This window comes from Pristiophorus japonicus, chromosome 7 (assembly GCF_044704955.1).
Source record: "Pristiophorus japonicus isolate sPriJap1 chromosome 7, sPriJap1.hap1, whole genome shotgun sequence".
Classification (NCBI taxonomy): Eukaryota; Metazoa; Chordata; class Chondrichthyes; family Pristiophoridae; genus Pristiophorus; species Pristiophorus japonicus.
In genome coordinates, this window is record NC_091983.1 from 211,185,120 (window position 1) to 211,204,550 (window position 19,431).

Below are 19,431 nucleotides of genomic sequence, written 5' to 3' on the forward strand. Positions count from 1 at the left end.
GCTGCTCCAGGCTCGCGCTGCCTCCGTTGTCAGAGAGACGCTTAGTTATAGATCACCCTCAGCCCTAAAGACGGCTGAAGGCCGAGGTCCAACAAAATGCTCGCGACCTAAAGAGTAGATGGTGGATGGAGAAAGCACAGGAGATTCAGCAGCTGGCCGACAGCCATGATGTGTGAGGATTCTTTACCGCAGTCAAGTCCACCTTCGGCCCAAGCACCCAAGGACCCACCCCACTGCTGGCCAAGAACGGTGAGACACTCTTCAGGGACACCGAGGCAGTCAGGGCCTGCTGGAAGGTGCTCTTCGAAGATCTCCTTAACCGAGACTCTGCTTTTGACACGAGTGTCCTCAACTCCATCCCGCAGCATGCTACCCCGCCACCATCTCAGCAAAATCACAGCCCTGCACGAGGTAGAAAAGGCCATCCATCAGCTTAACAACAAGGCATCAGGAGCAGATGGAATCCCCGCTGAGGCACTAAAGTATGGCTGAGAGACACTATTGGCTCGAATGCATGTCCTCATCTTTTTCATCTGGGAGGATGAGTGCATGCCTGGAAATCTGAGAGATGCCGTAATTGTGGCCATCTTTAAAAAAAAAGGGGACAAGTCCAACTACGGCAACTATAGAGGAATCTCCGTTATCAGCCACTGGGAAAGTCGTCGCTAGAATCCTCCTCAACAGTCTTCCTCCGGTGGCTGAGGAGCTCTTTCCGGAATCAGCGTGCGGATTCTGTCCACTACGGGGTACAACGGACATGATTTTTACAGCGCGACAACTGCAAGAGAAATGTAGGAAACAGCATCAACCCTTGTAAAAGGCCTTCTTTGATCTTACAAAGGCCTTTGACACTGTTAACCGTGAGGGATTATGGAGCGTCCTCCTCCATTTTGGCTGCCACCAAAAGTTTGTCGCCATCCTCTGTCTGCTCCATGACGACATGCAAGCCGTGATCCTGACCAACAGATCAACCACAGACCCAACCCACATCTGAACCTGGGTCAAGCAGGGCTGCGTCATCGCGCCAATCCTCTTCTCGACCTTCCTCACTGCAATGCTCCATCGCGCGCTCAACAAGCTCCCCGCTGGAATGGAACGAAACCATAGAACCATTGGGAACTTGTTTAACCTTTGTCACCTCCAGGTTATATCGAAGACCATCCCATCTTCTGTCATCGAACTACAGTACGCAGACGACACTTGCGTCTGCGCAAAGAGGCTGCAAGCCATCGTCAACACCTTCACTGAGGCGTATGAAAGCATGGGCCTTACACTAAATATCCGTAAGACAAAGGTCCTCCACTAACCTGACCCCAGCACACAGCACTGCTCCCTGGTCATCAAAAGCCACGGCGCGGCCTTGGACAACGTGGACCACTTTCCATACCTCAGGAACCTACTATCACAGCAAAGGCAGATATTGACGACGAGGTCCAACACCGCCTTCAGTGTACCAGCGCAGCCTTCGATAGCCTGAGGAAGAGAGTGTTCGAGGATCAGACCCTTAAATCTGCCACCAAGCTTATGGTCTACAGGACTGTAGTGATACCCGCCCTCCTGTATGGCTCAGAGACGGGGACCGTATAAACAGATACCTCAAATCGCTGGAGAAATACCACCAATGATGTCTCCGCAAGATCCTGCAAGTCCCATGGGAGGATAGACGCACCAACGTCAGTGTTCTCGATCAGGCCAACATCCCCAGCATCGAAGCACTGACCACACTCGACCAGCTCCGTTGGGCAGGCCACATTGTCCGCATTCCCGACACAAGACTCCCAAAACTCCTACACGGCAAGCGAGCCCAGGTGGGCAGAGGAAACATTTCAAGGACACCCTCAAAGCCTCCTTGATAAAGTGCAACATCCCCAGTGATACCTGGGAATCCCTGGCCAAAGATTGCCCTAAGTGGAGGAAGAGCATCCGGGAGGGCGCTGAGCACCTCGAGTCTCGTCGGCGAGAGCATGCAGAAATCAAGCGCAGGCAGCGGAAGGAGCGTGCGACAAACGAGACCCCCCCCACGCCCCCACAACCCACCCTTTCCTTCAATGACTGTCTGCTCCACCTGTGACAGAGACTGTAATTCCCATATTGGGCTGTACAGTCACCTGAGAACTCACTTTTAGCGTGGAATCAAGTCTTCCTCGATTTCGAGGGACTGCCTATGATGATGTTCATAAGGAACAAGAATGCCTAGATTCCCAACAACGCCGCTTCCATTTTGCAAACCAAGGCGAAGTTGGATGGCTATGTTGCAGCCTTGCATGACAACGCTCCATTTCAACAGGCATACACAAAAATGATGGGAACGTGGTCAGAATACACAGTAAATGGAGTCACGTATTATGCACATCTTTGCAACCCCTATCCAATAGGTTAGTGTGGGGTGGGCCCAGTGTGCAATGGCATCCACCTTTGCCTGGCTAAGTCCCAGTTTCCCCCAGGCGTTGATTTAAATGCAATACCTCGGCCCTGCTAATGGTACATGTCTTGCCGAAACATGTTCTTAAACAGTCAATCCTGCTTCGCTCAACTGAGTTAGTATGCCAGTGATGTGAGTTTATCTCCACAACAGTCTCCAAACCTGGACACTGGTTCATGGACACTCCAAACTGACTCCTGTGTCCACAAAACAATTTCATCACACTGCAGGACCTCAGACATCAAATTACGACTCTTTCATCGGGTCTCTTCCCTGCGCCTTTGTTTACGAGCAGAACAATTCTCTCATTATCTCTGCCATGCCTACATAACCCACAATCCTTCTGTGTCCAGTCACGTGCACGTTTGGCTGCAACTCCAGCCCCAACCCCATTACTTCTGCCTGCTTTTTCTCTTGATTGCCTTCTCTTCTAACTCTTCCCCTTCCTGTCACCCAGACAGGCAGAAAAACTTGCATTTATATAGCGCCTTTCATGACCACCGGACATCTCAAAGTGCTTTACAGCCAATGAAGTACTTTGAGTGTAGTCACTGTTGTAATATGGGAAACGCGGCAGCCAATTTGCACATAGCAAGCTACCACAAACAGCAATGTGATAATGACCAGATAATCTGTTTTAGTGATGTTGACTGAGGGATAAATATTGGCCAGGACGCCAGGGATAACTCCCCTGCTCTTCTTCGAAATAGTGCCATGTGATCTTTTACATGCACCTGAGGGGACAGGCAGGACCTCGGTTTAATGTCTCACCCAGTTATGCCACCTTTCATTTCTCTCCTCAGTAACTTCTCCATCCCCCATTCCTACCCCAAACCATCACTAACTTGCCTTCCCAGGCTTGAATAAGTCTACAGATACCCTAAGTGACACTCTCGACATTCTCCAAAAGGCTGACAGAGACACCAGTCACTATGTCCTTACAATCCTAACTGCCTTCTCTCGTCATCCTTCCCACCCAGCACACCTGGGGGTGGGGGTAAACCATGCCAAATTCCTTCCAGGCCTGCTCATCCCACTTACCAATGCCCCTCAGACTCTTCCAACGGGTTAACAATCGATACTCCTCTCTACATTCCATTCGCTCACCAACAAGGCCCGCACCATTTAAATCTTGAAACTTGGCTCATGGGTGGTAACATCTTGACCCTTACTGAATGCACCCTGCTCAGTTATACTTTCCACTACCTGGCCTGTTCAAACATCTACGAGATGACCATTATCAATAAATTACAGCTCAGTCTCTCCCGCTACTCCTCCAGTCACTTCTCTTTTGAGCGCCTCATCTTCGAAGCACTGACCACACTTGATCAGCTCCGCTGGGCAGGTCACATTGTTTGCACGCCAGACACGAGACTCCCAAAGCAAGCATTCTACTCAGAACTCCTTCATGGCAAATGAGCCAAAGGTGGGCAGCGGAAACGTTACAAGAAACCTCAAAGCCTCCCTGATAAAGTACAACATCCCCACTGACACCTGGGAGACCCTGGCCAAAGACCGCCTTAAGTGGAGGAAGTGCATCCGGGAGGGCGCTGAGCACCTCGAGTCTCGTCGCCAAGAGCATGTAGAAATCAAGCGCAGGCAGCGGAAAGAGCGTGCGGCAAACCAGTCCCACCCACCCCTTCCCTCAACGACCATCTGTCCCACCTTTGACAAAGACTGCGGTTCTCGTATTGGACTGTACAGCCATCTAAGAACTCATGTTAAGAGTGGAAGCAAGTCTTCCTCGATTCCGAGGGACTACCTATGATGATGATTACTCCATCTCTCTTGCTTCAAAATCCCTCATTGTCTACTGTCTTCCAGAAGCTTCACCCCAAGTTTCTCTCAAAGAGATCGTCCATCCTTCCCTCCCTCAACTTCAGCAGAGAGACTCCTCATCTTTGGTGATGTCAATCTCCAACTCGGGTGCTCTTGTTGTCTCTCCTCTGAATTCAACAGCTTCCTGTCCTCTAAACCTGTCCCTCCATATAAACTCACCCACCCATATTACAGAGAATGCACAGCACAGAAACAGTCCATTCGGCCCAACTGCTCCATGCCGTTATTTATGCTCCACACAAGGCTCATCCCACACTACTTCATCTAACCCATCAACATATCCTTCGATTCTTTTCTCCTTTATGTGTTTATCTAGATTCCACTTAAATGCGTCTACGTTATTCACCTCAACTAATCCTTGTGGTAGCAAGTTCCACATTCTAACCACTCTCTGGTTTCTTCTGAATGCCCTTTCATGACTATCTTATATTTATGGTCCCTAGTTTTGGTCTCCCCACAAGTGGAAAGATCTTTCTCTATGCCTACCCTATCAAATTCCTTAATAATTTTAAAGACCTCTATCAGGTCAACCCTCAGCCTTCTCTTTGCTAGAGAAAAGAGCCTCAGCCTGTTCAATCTTTCCAGATAGATATACCCTCTCAGTTCTGGCACCATCCTTGTAAATGAACTATTTTTACATTAAAGATACTCTTTCCTGGACTTCAACTTTCTGTTAAATATTTAAGTTTGGCAGTCACTTTACAGTTATCCATTTTGTACAAGAATGACTTATTTTTGACTCTCAGCACAGAATTTGGTTGGGAATACCATTGTTACGGTCACATTCGAAGCTACATTCTCAACTTGAAAATAACAGTTTGTTGAAACCAAAGATTTGCATATAAACGGATATTACCCAGTAATTCTCACTTTTTCTCTCCAGTCCCTACGTGATCAGAGGCTTACATTTAAATGCTAGGAGACAAATGAAATATAAAAGCATCCTGTTTTCTTTTTAAAACCATTTGAGAAATAAAAAACAAAATTGCAAATACTGGAACTCCACCAGTGTCTTAAAACTCGAGACTGGCTAATATTTCGAAATCAAAGAGTCTGTACCTGAAGCATTAACCAGTCTCTTTTTTGGATGGTGATGTGCATTTCCAGGATTTTCTGACTTTTTATTTATTCTTGGGATGTGGGCACCGCTGGCGAGGCTAGCATTTATTGCCCATCCCTAGTTGCCCTCGAGAAGGTGGTGAGGGCCGACCTCAGCCATCTTTGACGACTTCTCTACTCCCATAATCTCAATAGACAAGGCCAGCTCCAACTATTTCCTTGGATCCTGTCTAGCCTTTTGCCACGATAGTTCAGCTGACATCAGTATTGGGAAAAATGCAAGAATCTATTATTAAGGACATGGTAACAGGGCACTTAGAAAATAATAATAGGATTGGACAGAGACAACATGGATTTATGAAAGGGAAATCATGTTTGACAAATCTGTTGTTGTTTGAAGTTATAATTAGCAGAATAGATAAGTGGGATCCAGTGGATGTGGTGTATTTGGATTTTCAGAAGGCATTTGATAAAGTGCCACACAAGAGGTTATTAAACAAAATTAAGGCTCATGGGATTGGGGTAATATACTAGCATGGATTGAGGATTGGTTAACGGACAGAAAAGAGAGAGTAGGAATAAATGGGTCATTTTCAGGTTGGCAGGCTGTAACTAGTTGGGTGCTGCAAGGATCAGTGCTTGGGCCCCAGCTATTCACAATCTATATCTATGATTTGGATGAGGGGACTGTTATGTCTCAAACAAAGTAACGTGACAGAGTACTGTGGTCTTGAGTAAGTGTGACCTTAGTCTCTTCATTCTGACTCCAGAGTGCTGGCACAGCATGGGCGACCTGCTTATATGCAGAGCTCCCAATGGATGCTGTATAATTGTTTCCCTACCTTTCTTCGGCAAAATCACGCGATTACCCCACAAAAGACAGTTCGCCTATATGGACATTTCGTCTTTGCGCCGCTGGAAGGGCTTGGTTTCTTCCTGCATCTCCGCTGGGACGCTGGACCAGCTCCCATGGAAGACAGTTTTTTTTTTTTACAAGTGACAGTAAAGGATCCAGGCTGGTCCAGGTCCTGATCTGGCGGGCTGTACCGGGTGACTTTTCGTTTTCAAATGCATCACCAAGAGCAAATCTGCAGGCTGTGCCATTTCCACTCCGGTGGTGGGCAATGGTAGCCGACAGAGCATCAGCGCAGTTCTCTGTGCCTGGCCTGTAGCGAATTACATAGTTATATGCAGACCGTGTGAGCGCCTATCTTTGGGTGCGAGCAGAGGCATTGGTATTAATAGGAGTGGGATGAGCGGCTTATGGTCAATTTCTAACTCGAACTTCAGCCCAAACAGATACTGGTGCATTTTTTTCACCCCATAAATGTATGCCACAGCATCTTTTTCAATCATGCTGTAGGCCCTTTTGGCCTTAGACTGGATGCATAAGCGACCAGTTGCAATGTTCCCGATTCGTTTGTTTGTTGTAACACACACCCGACCCCATACGAAGCGCATTGCAAGCTAGGCACTAAACGTTTACATGGGTCATACAGAACAAGCAGTTTGTTGGAACATAACTGGCTTTCTCAAAAGCAGTCTCGTGATTTCCCCCATACCCAGTCACTTCCCTTGCGTAACAACACATGTAGAGGTTCTAGCAAGGTGCTTAAACCGGTAGGAAATTACCAAAATAATTGAGGAGTCCCAGGAACAACCGCAGCTCCGTCACGTTCTGTGGTCTCGCCGCGTTCTTGATGACCTCCGTCTTGGCATCGGTGGGTCTGATGCCGTCTGCCGCGATTCTTCTCCCTAAGAACTTTGGCGCCAGGAAAACACACTGAACGTTTCAACCTGGGTCCCACACGATCTAGCCGAATTAGAACCTCTTCCAGTTTCTGCAAGTATTCGATGGTGCCCCGACCCATGACCAATATGTCGTCCTGGAAAACCATGGTGCGTGGAACAGCACCTGCGCGGAAGCAGTCTCTCCATGTTCCTTTGAAAAATACCCGCAACCGATTGAATCCCAAACAGGCATCTATTGTAGATGAACAGACCTTTGTGCGTGTTGATCCAGGTGGGGCCTTTCAAAGATTCCGCCAGCTCCTGCGTCATGTAGGCAGAGGTCAGGTCCAACTTGGTGAACATCTTCCCTCCTGCCAGCGTCGCAAATAGGTCGTCTGCCTTGGGTAGCGGGTACTGGTCCTGCAGCGAAAAATGGTTAATCGTTACTTTACAGTCCCCACAAATTCTGACCGTGCCATCGCCCTTGAGAACCGCAACAATCAGACTAGCCCACTCGTTGAAACTCAACCGGCGCGATGATGCCCTCCCGTTGCAGCCTGTCCAGCTCGATCTCCACTTTCTCTCGCATCGTGCATGGCACCGCACGTGCCTTGTGGTGGATGGGTCATGTACCGGGATCTGCACCTTCATCCCAGAGAAATTTCCAATGCCTGGCTCAAACAACGACGGGAACATGCTCAAAACCTGGGCACGAGACATCGTCAACAGACGAAAGCGCTCGGGTGCCATCCCAGTTCCAGCGGATTTTTCCCAGTCAGCTTCTGCTGAACAGTGTGGGGCCATCTCCTGGTACAATCCATAATGGTAGTTCTTGCACCGCTCCATCATAGGAGACTTTTACTGCTGCACTGCCAATTACAGGGATCAGCTCTTTAGTGTAAGTTCTCAGCTTGGTATGAATAGTGCTCAGCTTGGGCTTTTGTGCCTTGTTGCACCACAGCCTCTCGAAGGCCTTTTTGCTCATGATAGACTGACTCGCACCCGTGTCCAATTCCATGGATACTAGAATTCCGTTCAGTTCAACTTTTAACATGATCGGTGGACATTCCGTGGTGAAGTTGTGTACCCCGTATACTTCTGCCTCCTCGGTTTGAGTCTCGAGTTCAGTTTGATCCGCCATGGATCGGTCTTCCTCTGCAACGTGGTTTGCAGCTCGTCTGCACATTTGCTAGAGGTGTCCCATTGTTGCACAGCCTTTGCACACATAGTGTTTGAAGCGGCACTGATGGGCTCTATGATCACCTCCGCAGCACCAACAAGGTGTTAATTGCCTCGTATTCACACTTGATGGTGGACTCAGTCATCTGAGGTGGTGCAGCTGCAGGCGTGTACACTCTGCCATATGCATTCCTGCCTGAAAACGACGTTACTTTGTGTATAGTACTTGTCGATGCATCTTTATGCTGCGAAATTTGTTTGGTGTTTTCGCTGGTGGATATAAATGCCTGGGCTATCGTTATGGTTTTGCTCAGGTTTGGTGTTTCAACAGTCAATAGCTTGCGAAGGATAACCTCGTGGCCAATGCCAAGCGCAAAAAAGTCTCTTAGCATTTGCTCCAAGAATCCACCGAATTCACAATGCCCTGCAAGGCGCCACTACCTGGCCTTCAGACAGTTGACATGTATAAAATAGATACCTTGCCATCAGAACGCTCTCCTTCAGATTTAGGTGCTCCTGGACCAGCATACACAATTCTTCATAGCATTTGGTTGTTGGTTTCACCGAAGCAAGAAGATTCTTCATAAGGCCGTAGGTTGTTGCCCCGCAGATGGTGAAGAGGATCGCCCTTCGTTTGACAGCGTTCTCATTCCCTTTCAGCTCGATGGCCACAAAGTATTGGTCGAGTCGCTCCACGAAGGCTTCCCAATCGTCACTTCTGAGAATTTCTCCAGGATATCAACGGTTCTCTGCATTTTTGCATGATGGTTCGTTATCTATTACTCATCAGCAGTTGTTAGATCTCAAACAATGTGACAGACTCCTGTAGACTTGAGTAAGTGTGACCTTGTCTCTTTATTTTAACTCCAGAGTGCTGGCACAGAATGGGAGACCTGCTTATATGCAGTGCGCTGTTAGAATGCTGGGACCAAATGCAATATATCCAAGTTTGCTGATGACACAAAGCTAGGTGGAAATGTAAGTTGCGAGTAGGATGCAAAGAGTCTTCAAGAGGATATAAACTGGCAAATGGAATATAATGTGGAGACATGTGAAATTGTCCACTTGGTAGGAAAAATAGAAAAGCAGAGTATTTTTTTAAATGGTGAGAGATTGGGACATGTTGGTGTTCAGAGGGATCTGGGTATCTTTGTAAACAAATCACTGAAAGTTAACACGCAGGTATAGCAAGAAATTAAGAAAGTAAATGGTATGTTGGCCTTTATTACAAGTGGATTTGAGTATAAAAGTAAAGATATCTTATTGCAATTATATAGGACCCTGGTGAGACTACACCTGGAGTATTGTGTACAGTTTTGGGCTCCTTGCCCAAGGAATGATATGCTTGCCACAGAGGGAGTGTAACGAAGGTTCACCAGGCTGATTCCTGGTTTGGGGGAATTGTCCTATGAGGAGAGATTGTATAGACTAGGCCTATATTCTCTAGAGTTTAGAAGAATGAGAGGTGATCTCATTGAAACATACAAAATTCTTACAGGGCTTGACAGGGTAGGTGCAGGGAGGATATTTCCCCTGGCTGGGGAGTTTAAAACCAGGGGTCACAGTCTCAGAATAAAGGGTCCACCATTTAGGACTACTATAAGGAGAAATATCTTCACTCAGAGGGTGGTGAATCTTTGGAATTCTTTACCCTAGAGGTCTGTGGAGGCTCAGTCGTTAAGTATATTCAAGACAGAGATCGATAGATTTTTGGATATTAAGGGAATCCATGGATATGGAAATAGTACAGGGAAGTGGAGTTGTGGTAGAAGATCAGCCATGGTCTCACTGAATGGCGGAGCAGGCTCGAGGGGCCGAATGGTGTATGATTTCTCATGTCCTTATTACGTTCAGCTGTCATTCTAATCAGCCATTCCCTCATCTTCACCTTTGGTGATCTTGTCCCCAGAAAATCCTTTACTATCTCCCATCCCAGTTATTCACCAGTATGGTCCCCACCTTCAAGAAAGTAGATATCAGGTGGGAACAGGTTGGGTTAAAGAAAGAGAAAGAAAGGAGAAAGAAAAAAAGAGAAAGAAAGGAGAAAGAAAAAAAGAGAAAGAAAGGAGAAAGAAAAAAAGGAGAAAGAAAAAAAGGAGAAAGAAAGAAAGGGAAAGAAAAAAAGGAGAAAGAAAGGGAAAGAAAAAAAGGAGAAAGAAAAAAAGGAGAAAGAAAAAAAAGGAGAAAGAAAGAAAGGAGAAAGAAAGAAAGGAGAAAGAAAGAAAGGAGAAAGAAAGAAAGGAGAAAGAAAGGAAAATGAAGAAAAATGAAGGGGGGGGAAAGAGAGAGGGGGAAGGGGAAGGACGAGGGAAGGGAAAGGACGAGGGAAGGGAAAGGACGAGGGAAGGGAAAGGACGAGGGAAGGGAAAGGACGAGGGAAGGGAAAGGACGAGGGAAGGGAAAGGACGAGGGAAGGGAAAGGACGAGGGAAGGGAAAGGACGAGGGAAGGGAAAGGACGAGGGAAGGGAAAGGACGAGGGAAGGGAAAGGACGAGGGAAGGGAAAGGACGAGGGAAGGGAAAGGAAGAGGGAAGGGAAAGGAAAGGAAGAGGGAAGGGAAAGGAAGAGGGAAGGGGAAAGGACGAGGGAAGGGGGAAGGACGAGGGAAGGGGGAAGGACGAGGGAAGGGGGAAGGGAAAGGACGAGGGAAGGGAAAGGAAGAGGGAAGGGGAAAGGACGAGGGAAGGGGGAAGGACGAGGGAAGGGGGAAGGACGAGGGAAGGGGGAAGGACGAGGGAAGGGGGAAGGGAAAGGACGAGGGAAGGGAAAGGACGAGGGAAGGGAAAGGACGAGGGAAGGGAAAGGACGAGGATGGAAGGAAGAGGAGGAAAAGGAAGAAGAGGAAAAGGAAGGGGAGGAAAAGGAAGAAGAGGAAAAAAGACTTGGATTTATATAGCCCCTTTCACGGCCACCAGACGTTTCAAAGCACTTTACAGCCAATTAAGTACTTTTGGAGTGCAGTCACTGCTGTAATGTGGGAAATGCTGCAGCCAATTTGCGCACAGCAAGCTCTTACAAATAGAATGTGATAATGACCAGATAATGTTTTTGTTATGTTGATTGAGGGATAAATATTGGCCAGGAAACTGGGGATAACTCCCCTGCTCTTCTTCGAAATAATGCCATAGGATCTTTTACATCCACTTGAGAGAGCAGCCGGGGCCTTGTTTTAATGTCTCACCCGAAAGACGGAACCTCCAACAGTGCAGCACTCCCTCAGCACTGCACTGGAGTGTCAGCCTGATTTATGTGCTCAAGTCCCTGGAGTGGAACTTGAACCTACAACCTTCTGACTGAGAGGCGAAAGTGCTACTCACTGAGCCACACCAGACACCTGTAATGTTGTAATGCTGCACCCCGCAGTCAAACAGTCTACCAACACTCACCATCAAGGCTCACGCGTGAATAATGTCCACTTTGACTAGCTAATGGAGGCTGAGTAATGAGCAATATCAGCAGGAGTAAAGAAACAAAACTAGTAGAGCAAATTGGCAAGAAGAAAATAAATGTCTACTCTTTATTATCTGATGTGAAGTGAATGAGCACTCTCAATCCAATTGCTGGAGTCCACAACATACCCATAACTGCATAATCTGGCACGAAATTGCCATTTTCTCTCATCCAGCCAATGCAGGTGGCTGCTATTGGAAATGTTGCATGGGTGCAGCAAGGGGTATTATTCTAAAGTTGGAATTAGGGGATGTTGTTGGGGCACTTATCTGTGATCACTTGCTGCGGTCATTAAATACATTCCCCAATTCTAACATCAATTTGAGCAAGACACACAATTCACCAAGAGATTAAAGTAATCCTGACAGCATGATGAATGAAGCACTCTCACATTCACCATTGATGCAGATCGGAAACTGCAGGGTCCGTGCTATGGGTAGGGACTCGGTGAGATCAGCAAGACCCAACAGCAGAGCTGAGCGAGCTCAAAGGTTGGATTTTCCAATTGGCAGGAACAGCCCCACAGTGTTAAATGGGAAAGTGATTACCTGAACATCAGAAATGTTAACATAAGAAATAGGAGCAGGAGTAGGCCATACGGCCCCTTGAGCCTGCTCCGCCATTCAATAAGATCATGATCTGATAATGGACTCAGCTCCACTTCTCCACTTGCTCCCCATAACCCCTGATCCCCTATCGTTTAAGAAACTGTCTGTCTTAAATTTATTCAATGTCCCAGCTTCCACAGCTCTCTGAGGCAGCGAAGTCCACAGATTTACAACCCTCAGAAGAAATTTCTCCTCATCTCGGTTTTAAATGGGCGGCCCCTTATTCTAAGATCATGCCCCCTAGTTCTAGTCTCCTCTATCAGTGGAAACATTCTCTTTTCATCCACCTGGTCAAGCCCCCTCATAATCTTATATGTTTCGATAAAATCACCTCTCATTCTTCTGAATTCTAATGAGTAAAGGCCCAACCTACTCAACCTTTCCTCATTAAGTCAATCACCTCATCTCCGGAATGAACCTAGTGAACCTTCTCTGAACTGCCACCAAAGCAAGTATATCCTTTTGTAAATATGGAAACCAAAACTGCACGCAGTATTCCAGTTGTGGCCTCACTAATACCCTGTATAACTGTACAAGACTTCCCTGCTTTTATACGCGATCCCCTTTGCAATAAAGGCCAAGATTCCATTAGCCTTCCTGATCACATGCTGTACCTGCATACTATCCTTTTGTGTTTCATGCACAAATGTTGCCAGGTTCCTGCTCATAATACACATTTATACTTGCCTGCACCGGCAGGGTTCTTAGCACTTGCACAGAATTAGATAGAACAGAATGTTTCATAAGTAAGGTGTAGAGATTCAGCTCCCAATTATCAGGACCAGCATTAAATTCACCAACTGGCCTTAGGCATTGGAGGCCATCAGCATTATTTAAATGTGGAGCAGGGAGTTCAAGGCACAACAACCATTTTGCTGATCAGACAAGTTTATGGGATTTTCTTTCAATGCATCTCTACTACAGGGTCTCAAGCCCGACCACCAGGACCAAAGGCAACATCCCAGAGGGCACCACACCACTCCGTCACCAACCATGTCTACAGGCTCTGGCATGCCTACACGGCAAACGCAGGAGAATTGCCGTCACGGACTCCAGATCAGCACAGAGACAGTTACAAGGAAACCCCACAGCCAAACTTGATCAGAGCTGTGATGCTGCCAGCGGCAGTCAGGGTCACTGCCATCCTCGAGCTCCTTGCAGGCTAGCGTTAGGATCCCCCACGGCAGCAGCCACTTTACTTCCCATGGACGAGTTAACGAGTAACTAATGTACTTGTTCAGCAGGGTTAGCACATTCATCTCTACCAAAAATGAGCCTGATCCTACTTGGATAGCTGTTTTAAAGAGCAGAGGCAGGCACGATTGGCCGAATGGCCCCTCTCCTGTGCTACATGATTCTGTACGGCTGCCCAATTTACTGTATTGCATAAAGTGCAGGTCGTTGATGCAGATCGGAAACTGCAGGGTCCATGTTACGGGTGGGTAACTTGCCAGATTAGCGGCCATCTTGCAGCTCCGCTGAACACACATCACGCAGTTCAGAGTGCGCTTGCAGGGCTCGTTGTGCAAAGTCCCAGATATTTCACTGCAACCCCATAAGAGTGTCACGCTGCAATATAACAAGAAGTCGAGGTGCAAGATTGGATGAAAGGGGTAAGCAGTACAAGAGAAACAGGGTCTGAGGACACATTTTGTACCCTAAGTACAGATACTTGCTCTGAGAAACTACTGGGTACCATTTCCTTGGCACCTTGGCTCAGGACTGTTCCCTTCTTCCACATTTGCATCCCGGCCCACTGGGTGTTGCCCTGTCAGCTAACTCCTGTTAGATGTTGCGAACATCTGTTCTCTGGGAGCCCCTATGCCCGACCAGGGCAGCCCTCCCTTTGTCTCACTGCATTCTTCAGCACTTTAAAGCATCGTCCATAAATATACCCATGCAATTTCACAACCTTCAGTTTGAATGAAATGGAAGCTTAACACAGCAAATTTGTTGATTCTGCTTTCAAAATGGTCCTTTTGTTTCTTCAATCGAAGTACGTTATTTGCAAGTCAGGAGTGAAACCTTGCTTACTGAGGTTGATTTTCAAATGAAATGTCAAGGTCTCACGAAGCTCAGATCTAAATGTCTTCTGCTGTTCAGTACAAAATGCAAACAAAGCATTTGAAAGATGCTAAACACTCAGCATCATTACGACACAATAGAAAACACCCCCGCTGTGTTTACAATTACATAGGATATACAGTACAGAAACAGGCCATTCGGCCAACTAGTCCATGCTGGCGTTTATGCTCCACTTGAGCCTCCTCCCATCCTTCCTCATCTAACTATCAGCATAGCCCGCTATTCCCTTCTCCCTCATGTGCTTATCTAGCCCTCCCCTTAAATGCATCTATACTATTCACCTCAACCACTCCTTGTGGTGGAGAGTTCCACATTCTCACCACTCTTTGGGTAAAGAAGATTCTTCTGAACTCCCTATTGGATTTCATGGTGACTATCTTATATTGATGGCCTCTAGTTATGCTCTTCCCCACAAGTGGAAACATTCTCTCTGTAGCCACTCGATCAAAACCTTTCATAATTTTAAAGAGCTCTGTAGGTCACCCCTCAGCCTTCTTTTTTTCCCCCCCAAGAGAAAAGAATCGTTCATCCTTTCCTGATATGTATAACCTTGAGATTTGTCTCTCGTTAATGTAGGCAAAACCGTGCAATCGCCTTCCTTGTTTGTGCAATCTTTATCCTATTCAATGGTCTGCCAGATGTAATTGCATTTTACATCCCAATACATAGTTTTAACAGTAAGCATGTGGAGAGCAATCCTTTAAATCTCTTTAGCGGCACTCAATAATCTGCCTCGGTGCACACAAGCTCCCAGGGGTAGCCTGCTTTGCTAAATGGAGCTTGCAATGTACAATTAATTAAGGCTCAAATCGGAAGACGCATTGTGAACAGCCACACACAGCAAGTCAGGCGAAGGTAGCACCATGCTCTGTTTCAGCCTGCTGCCGCACATCCACAGTAAGGTGAATTTTAATATCAGGAAGCTGTAGGACTCAATGTTTCAAACTGTGGTGTTTGGATCTCGGTCATGCAGGGAGAGGGACGGGGCGGGGGTGAGCCAGGTGTTTTCACACAAGGGGATCAGGGAGAGGGACGGGGCGGGGGTGAGCCAGGTGTTTTCACACAAGGGGATCTTACCCTGGACAACCATTGCATATATGAAAAACCCAGAGGTAGCCCAGCATCGTGTGCATGTAGGCCCAGACTTATTCCACTTAAGGGTTCAGAATTAACCAGCTTTGCACAGAAACAGCATGGCATTGAGAACAAAGAGAAAGAGCCGAGTGGGAGGACAGGCTGGTGACTGGGGTGGGGTAGAGTTAATCATGTCACCAGATTTGACATTTCTTTGTCTCGTGAAACTGGGCACTGGATACAAACTGGGCAGTTCCAGGAAACAACCATGAAAGATTGGGCATTTAAACACTAGAGTTTGGAGTGTAGGACTGTGTCTCAACATAAACCATTTAATACACCAAGACATCTGAATCAGCATCTGGACTGCCAGTTAGCATGTGAAGGGGGAGCACAGCGCCCGGGGGGGGGGGGGGGGCAAGGGCAAGGGCGGGTGTTGGGAGGTATGGTGCACCATTGATAAGGGGACGCACTGTGCACCATTGATAAGGGGACGCACTGTGCACCATTGATAAGGGGACGCACTGTGCACCATTGATAAGGGGACGCACTGTGCACCGTTGATTGAAGGACACAATGTGCACCATTGCACACCACTGATATGGCGAAGCACTGCACACCATTGATAAGGGGAAGCACGGTGCACGGTTTTAAATTCTTCTACTTTATATTGCTGATGGGACACACGTTAGAAAATGTATTTACCTTCATGGCTCCCAAGGCCTGAAGTATTAAGGCAATCCTTGTTGGTGTAAGGGCTGCTAACATAGCATTAAACCTAGCACCTTTGTCTTCGATGGGCGACTCATAAACTCCATTCTGAGATACAGAACCAAACCTGCATAAAGAAATCAGAAAATGGATCTTGAGTATTTGGCCATATATTAGGTCTGAGATGAGGCTCTGGACCTTGAAGGCTCCATTCAATGCAAATTACAAATTCAGACACAAGTTCCCTAACTCCTCCCCTCCCAATGCCTCTTAAAATCAATGTCACATTGCTCACTTGTTTTCTTAACTCCCCCGACCCCGCTCTCACCTCCACCACCACCACCCATCCCCCTTCTCTACTGCAATTTTGATTTGTGCACTTGTCACATTAGAAATGGAGCAAAGATTTCACTGATACACTCCAAGAAGTCACAGCAGTATTTTATTTTTTAAGCACCCCTCAACTGATTATATATATATTTTTTTAAAGTCCAGCAGTAATTCATAGTCACACAGGAACAAAGAAAATGAAGAGCAAGAGGAGACCATTGGGGTCACTGATGCCTTTCCTATGCAGTAGATGATGCTGTCCCATGCCCCACTGCCCCACTAGTCAGCCCGGGGAAGGCAAACAGAAATAAAAACAGGAAAAAATGTTTGCACTTAAGAAAAATTCCTCCTAGTGTCAGCTGTGGCTCAGTGGGTCACACTCTCGCCTCTGAGTCAGAAGGTTGTGGGTTCAAGTCCCACTCCAGGGACTTGAGTGCAAAATAAATTATAGGTTGACACTCCAATGCAGTGCTGAGGGAGTGCTGCACTGTTGGAGGTGCCATCTTTTGGATGAGACGTAAAACATCCCATGGCACTATTTCGAAGAAGTGCAGGGGAGTTATCGCTGGTGTCCTGGCCAATATTTATCCCTCAATCAACATAACAAAAAAAAACAGATTATCTGGTCATTATCACATTGCTGTTTGTGGGAGCTTGCTTGTGTGCAAATTGGCTGCCGCGTTTCCTACATTACAACAGTGACTACACTCCCTTCATTGGCTGTAAAGCACTTTGAGACGTCGTGAAAGGTGCTATATAAATCCAAGTCTGTCTTTCTTTCTTTCCATGGCTACATAAAGTAATCAAGCAAATTCCAGGAAACCAGTTACCCAAACTTGCACACGTAACCAACACACCAAACTTTCTCAGCCCACCCAATGGGTGTTCTTCCCTCCAAAACCTGTCCAGTACCTTCCTAATTGCCTTCAGTGTTCTGATACTTACTAAATGAGTCAGTAACATCTTCCCAGAGGGCCACAAGCCTCCGAGAAAAGAAATACTTCCGGTCATTGACCCAGCACTTCGCCCATGTATTTTATACACATGCCCTTCGATCCTATTGCCATTATCCATTTCAAATATATGATCCAAATCAACTATAACCGAATCCCTTCTCAACTCTACAAACTTCAGTCTTGTCCCTCGGAACTTATATTTCATCAAAAGCGAATAACCCCAACTTCTCTCAGCCAATCCTCATAATGAAGCGATTGGAGTTCAGGTATCACCCTTGCTCTCATCCTCTGCACCCTCTCTAAAGCCTCATTATCCATTGGCAGGTGTGGGGACCTCTAAATCAGTTTTGTATTTTAATCCCAGCAATACTTGCTACGGTTCGATTTACTTTCCCTATAACTATCTCTCATTGACTAGTAGCCATAGGCTCACAAGCAATGACTTCACTGGGTCCCTTTCCTGACCTATTACTTTTAATGGGCACCCATGCAGGGAACAGAACAGATGTCATTAAATCAGAGAACTGAAGGAAGCTATTCTGCACATCTTGCCTGTGCTGGCTCTTTGAAAGAGCAATTCATTCAGTCCCACTCCCTGGTCTTTCCCCATAGCTTTAAAGCTTTTTCCTTTTCAAGTATATATCCAGTTCCCTTTTGATTATGCTTCCACCACCCTTTTAGTTAGTACATTCCAGAACATAACAACTCAATGCATTAAAAAAATTTTCATCTCTCCTGTTTCTTTTGCCAATAATGTTAAATCTGTCTCTTCTGGTTACCGACCCTCCCACCACTGGAAACAGTTTCTCATTTACTCGATCAAAACCCCTCAGAATTTTGAGCACCTCTATTAAATCGCCCCTTAACCTTCTCTGCTCCAAGGACAGACTTGCATTTATATAGCGCCTTTCACCAGATATCCTGTTTAAATGATGTTGGTTGAAGGATAAATATTGACTAGGACACAGAGAAGAACGCCAATGCTCTTCTTCAAAATATTAGCATGAGATTTATTACATCCACCCGAGGGGGACTCGATTTAAGGTCTCATACGAAAGACAGCAAGCTGCAACAATTCAGCAATCCCTCAGCACCACACTGAAGTGTCAGCCTGATTATATGCTCAAGTCTCTGGAGTGGGCCTCCACAACCTTCTGACTCAAGAGGCGAGTGTGCTACCAACTGAGCTATGGCCGACACACTGAGAACAATTCTAGCTGGTCATGTCTCTCAACCGGGTGTGGGGTTGGCTGGCCCTTTGTGCATTAATGTAACGTTTCACTACACTAAGTGACATCTGCCTTTCATGGGCTGATTTACTTCACTTGTCTAAACTAATTTACTAATCTCCTAATTGCCAACCTTTGCACAGGAAAATATTATTGGGAAACAACCAAATTTCTTATTTTCATTATTGCTCGTTATAGAGAGCAATTAGTTATAGAAGTAGATATTTAACACATTTAGAAGTGTGAAGCATTTTATACAAATCAATTTCGACACAGAGGCAGAGGTTGGGTAATTACAGGTGCCAAGGCAGCAAACTGGCTTCGGACAGCCCAGGAATCTTTCTTACCTTACAACAGTGGCTACACTTCAAAAAAAAATGCTTTATTGGCTGTAAAGCACTTTGGAACATCCTGAGGTTGTAAAAGGCAGCAAATAAATGCAAGTCTTTCTTTCTTTACACAGATCAACTTCAACTTACATAGCCTAAAATACAACTTCCAAGGGGAGCAGGGGCGCACATTGGTGGGTCTCCACAAGGCAGAAAATACAGAATAAATATGATCTTTCCAAACGGATAGATCTTTTTTTGAGACACACACAGACACAAAGACAGTTGTTTACTTCACACCAGCTATACTTTCCCCCAACCTTCCTTCTACTTCAGATTTTCTTTTTGAACACGCTGATGTATTTACTGGAGGGCATTTTATGCTACAGATAAAAATTGCTGCCATATAAAATCTACTTTTTGAGAGAG

General features: G+C 46.3%; 1 protein-coding gene across 1 annotated transcript in view; it reads right to left on the reverse strand.

The window, feature by feature from the left end:
• acoxl (acyl-CoA oxidase-like) overlaps positions 1–19,431 on the reverse strand; it is a 533,322-nt gene that overhangs the window by 458,824 nt on the left and 55,067 nt on the right. The window contains exon 9 of the mRNA XM_070885754.1: positions 16,153–16,285. Within this exon, the coding sequence (XP_070741855.1) occupies positions 16,153–16,285 (133 nt within the window). The remainder of the gene's footprint in view (positions 1–16,152; positions 16,286–19,431) is intronic.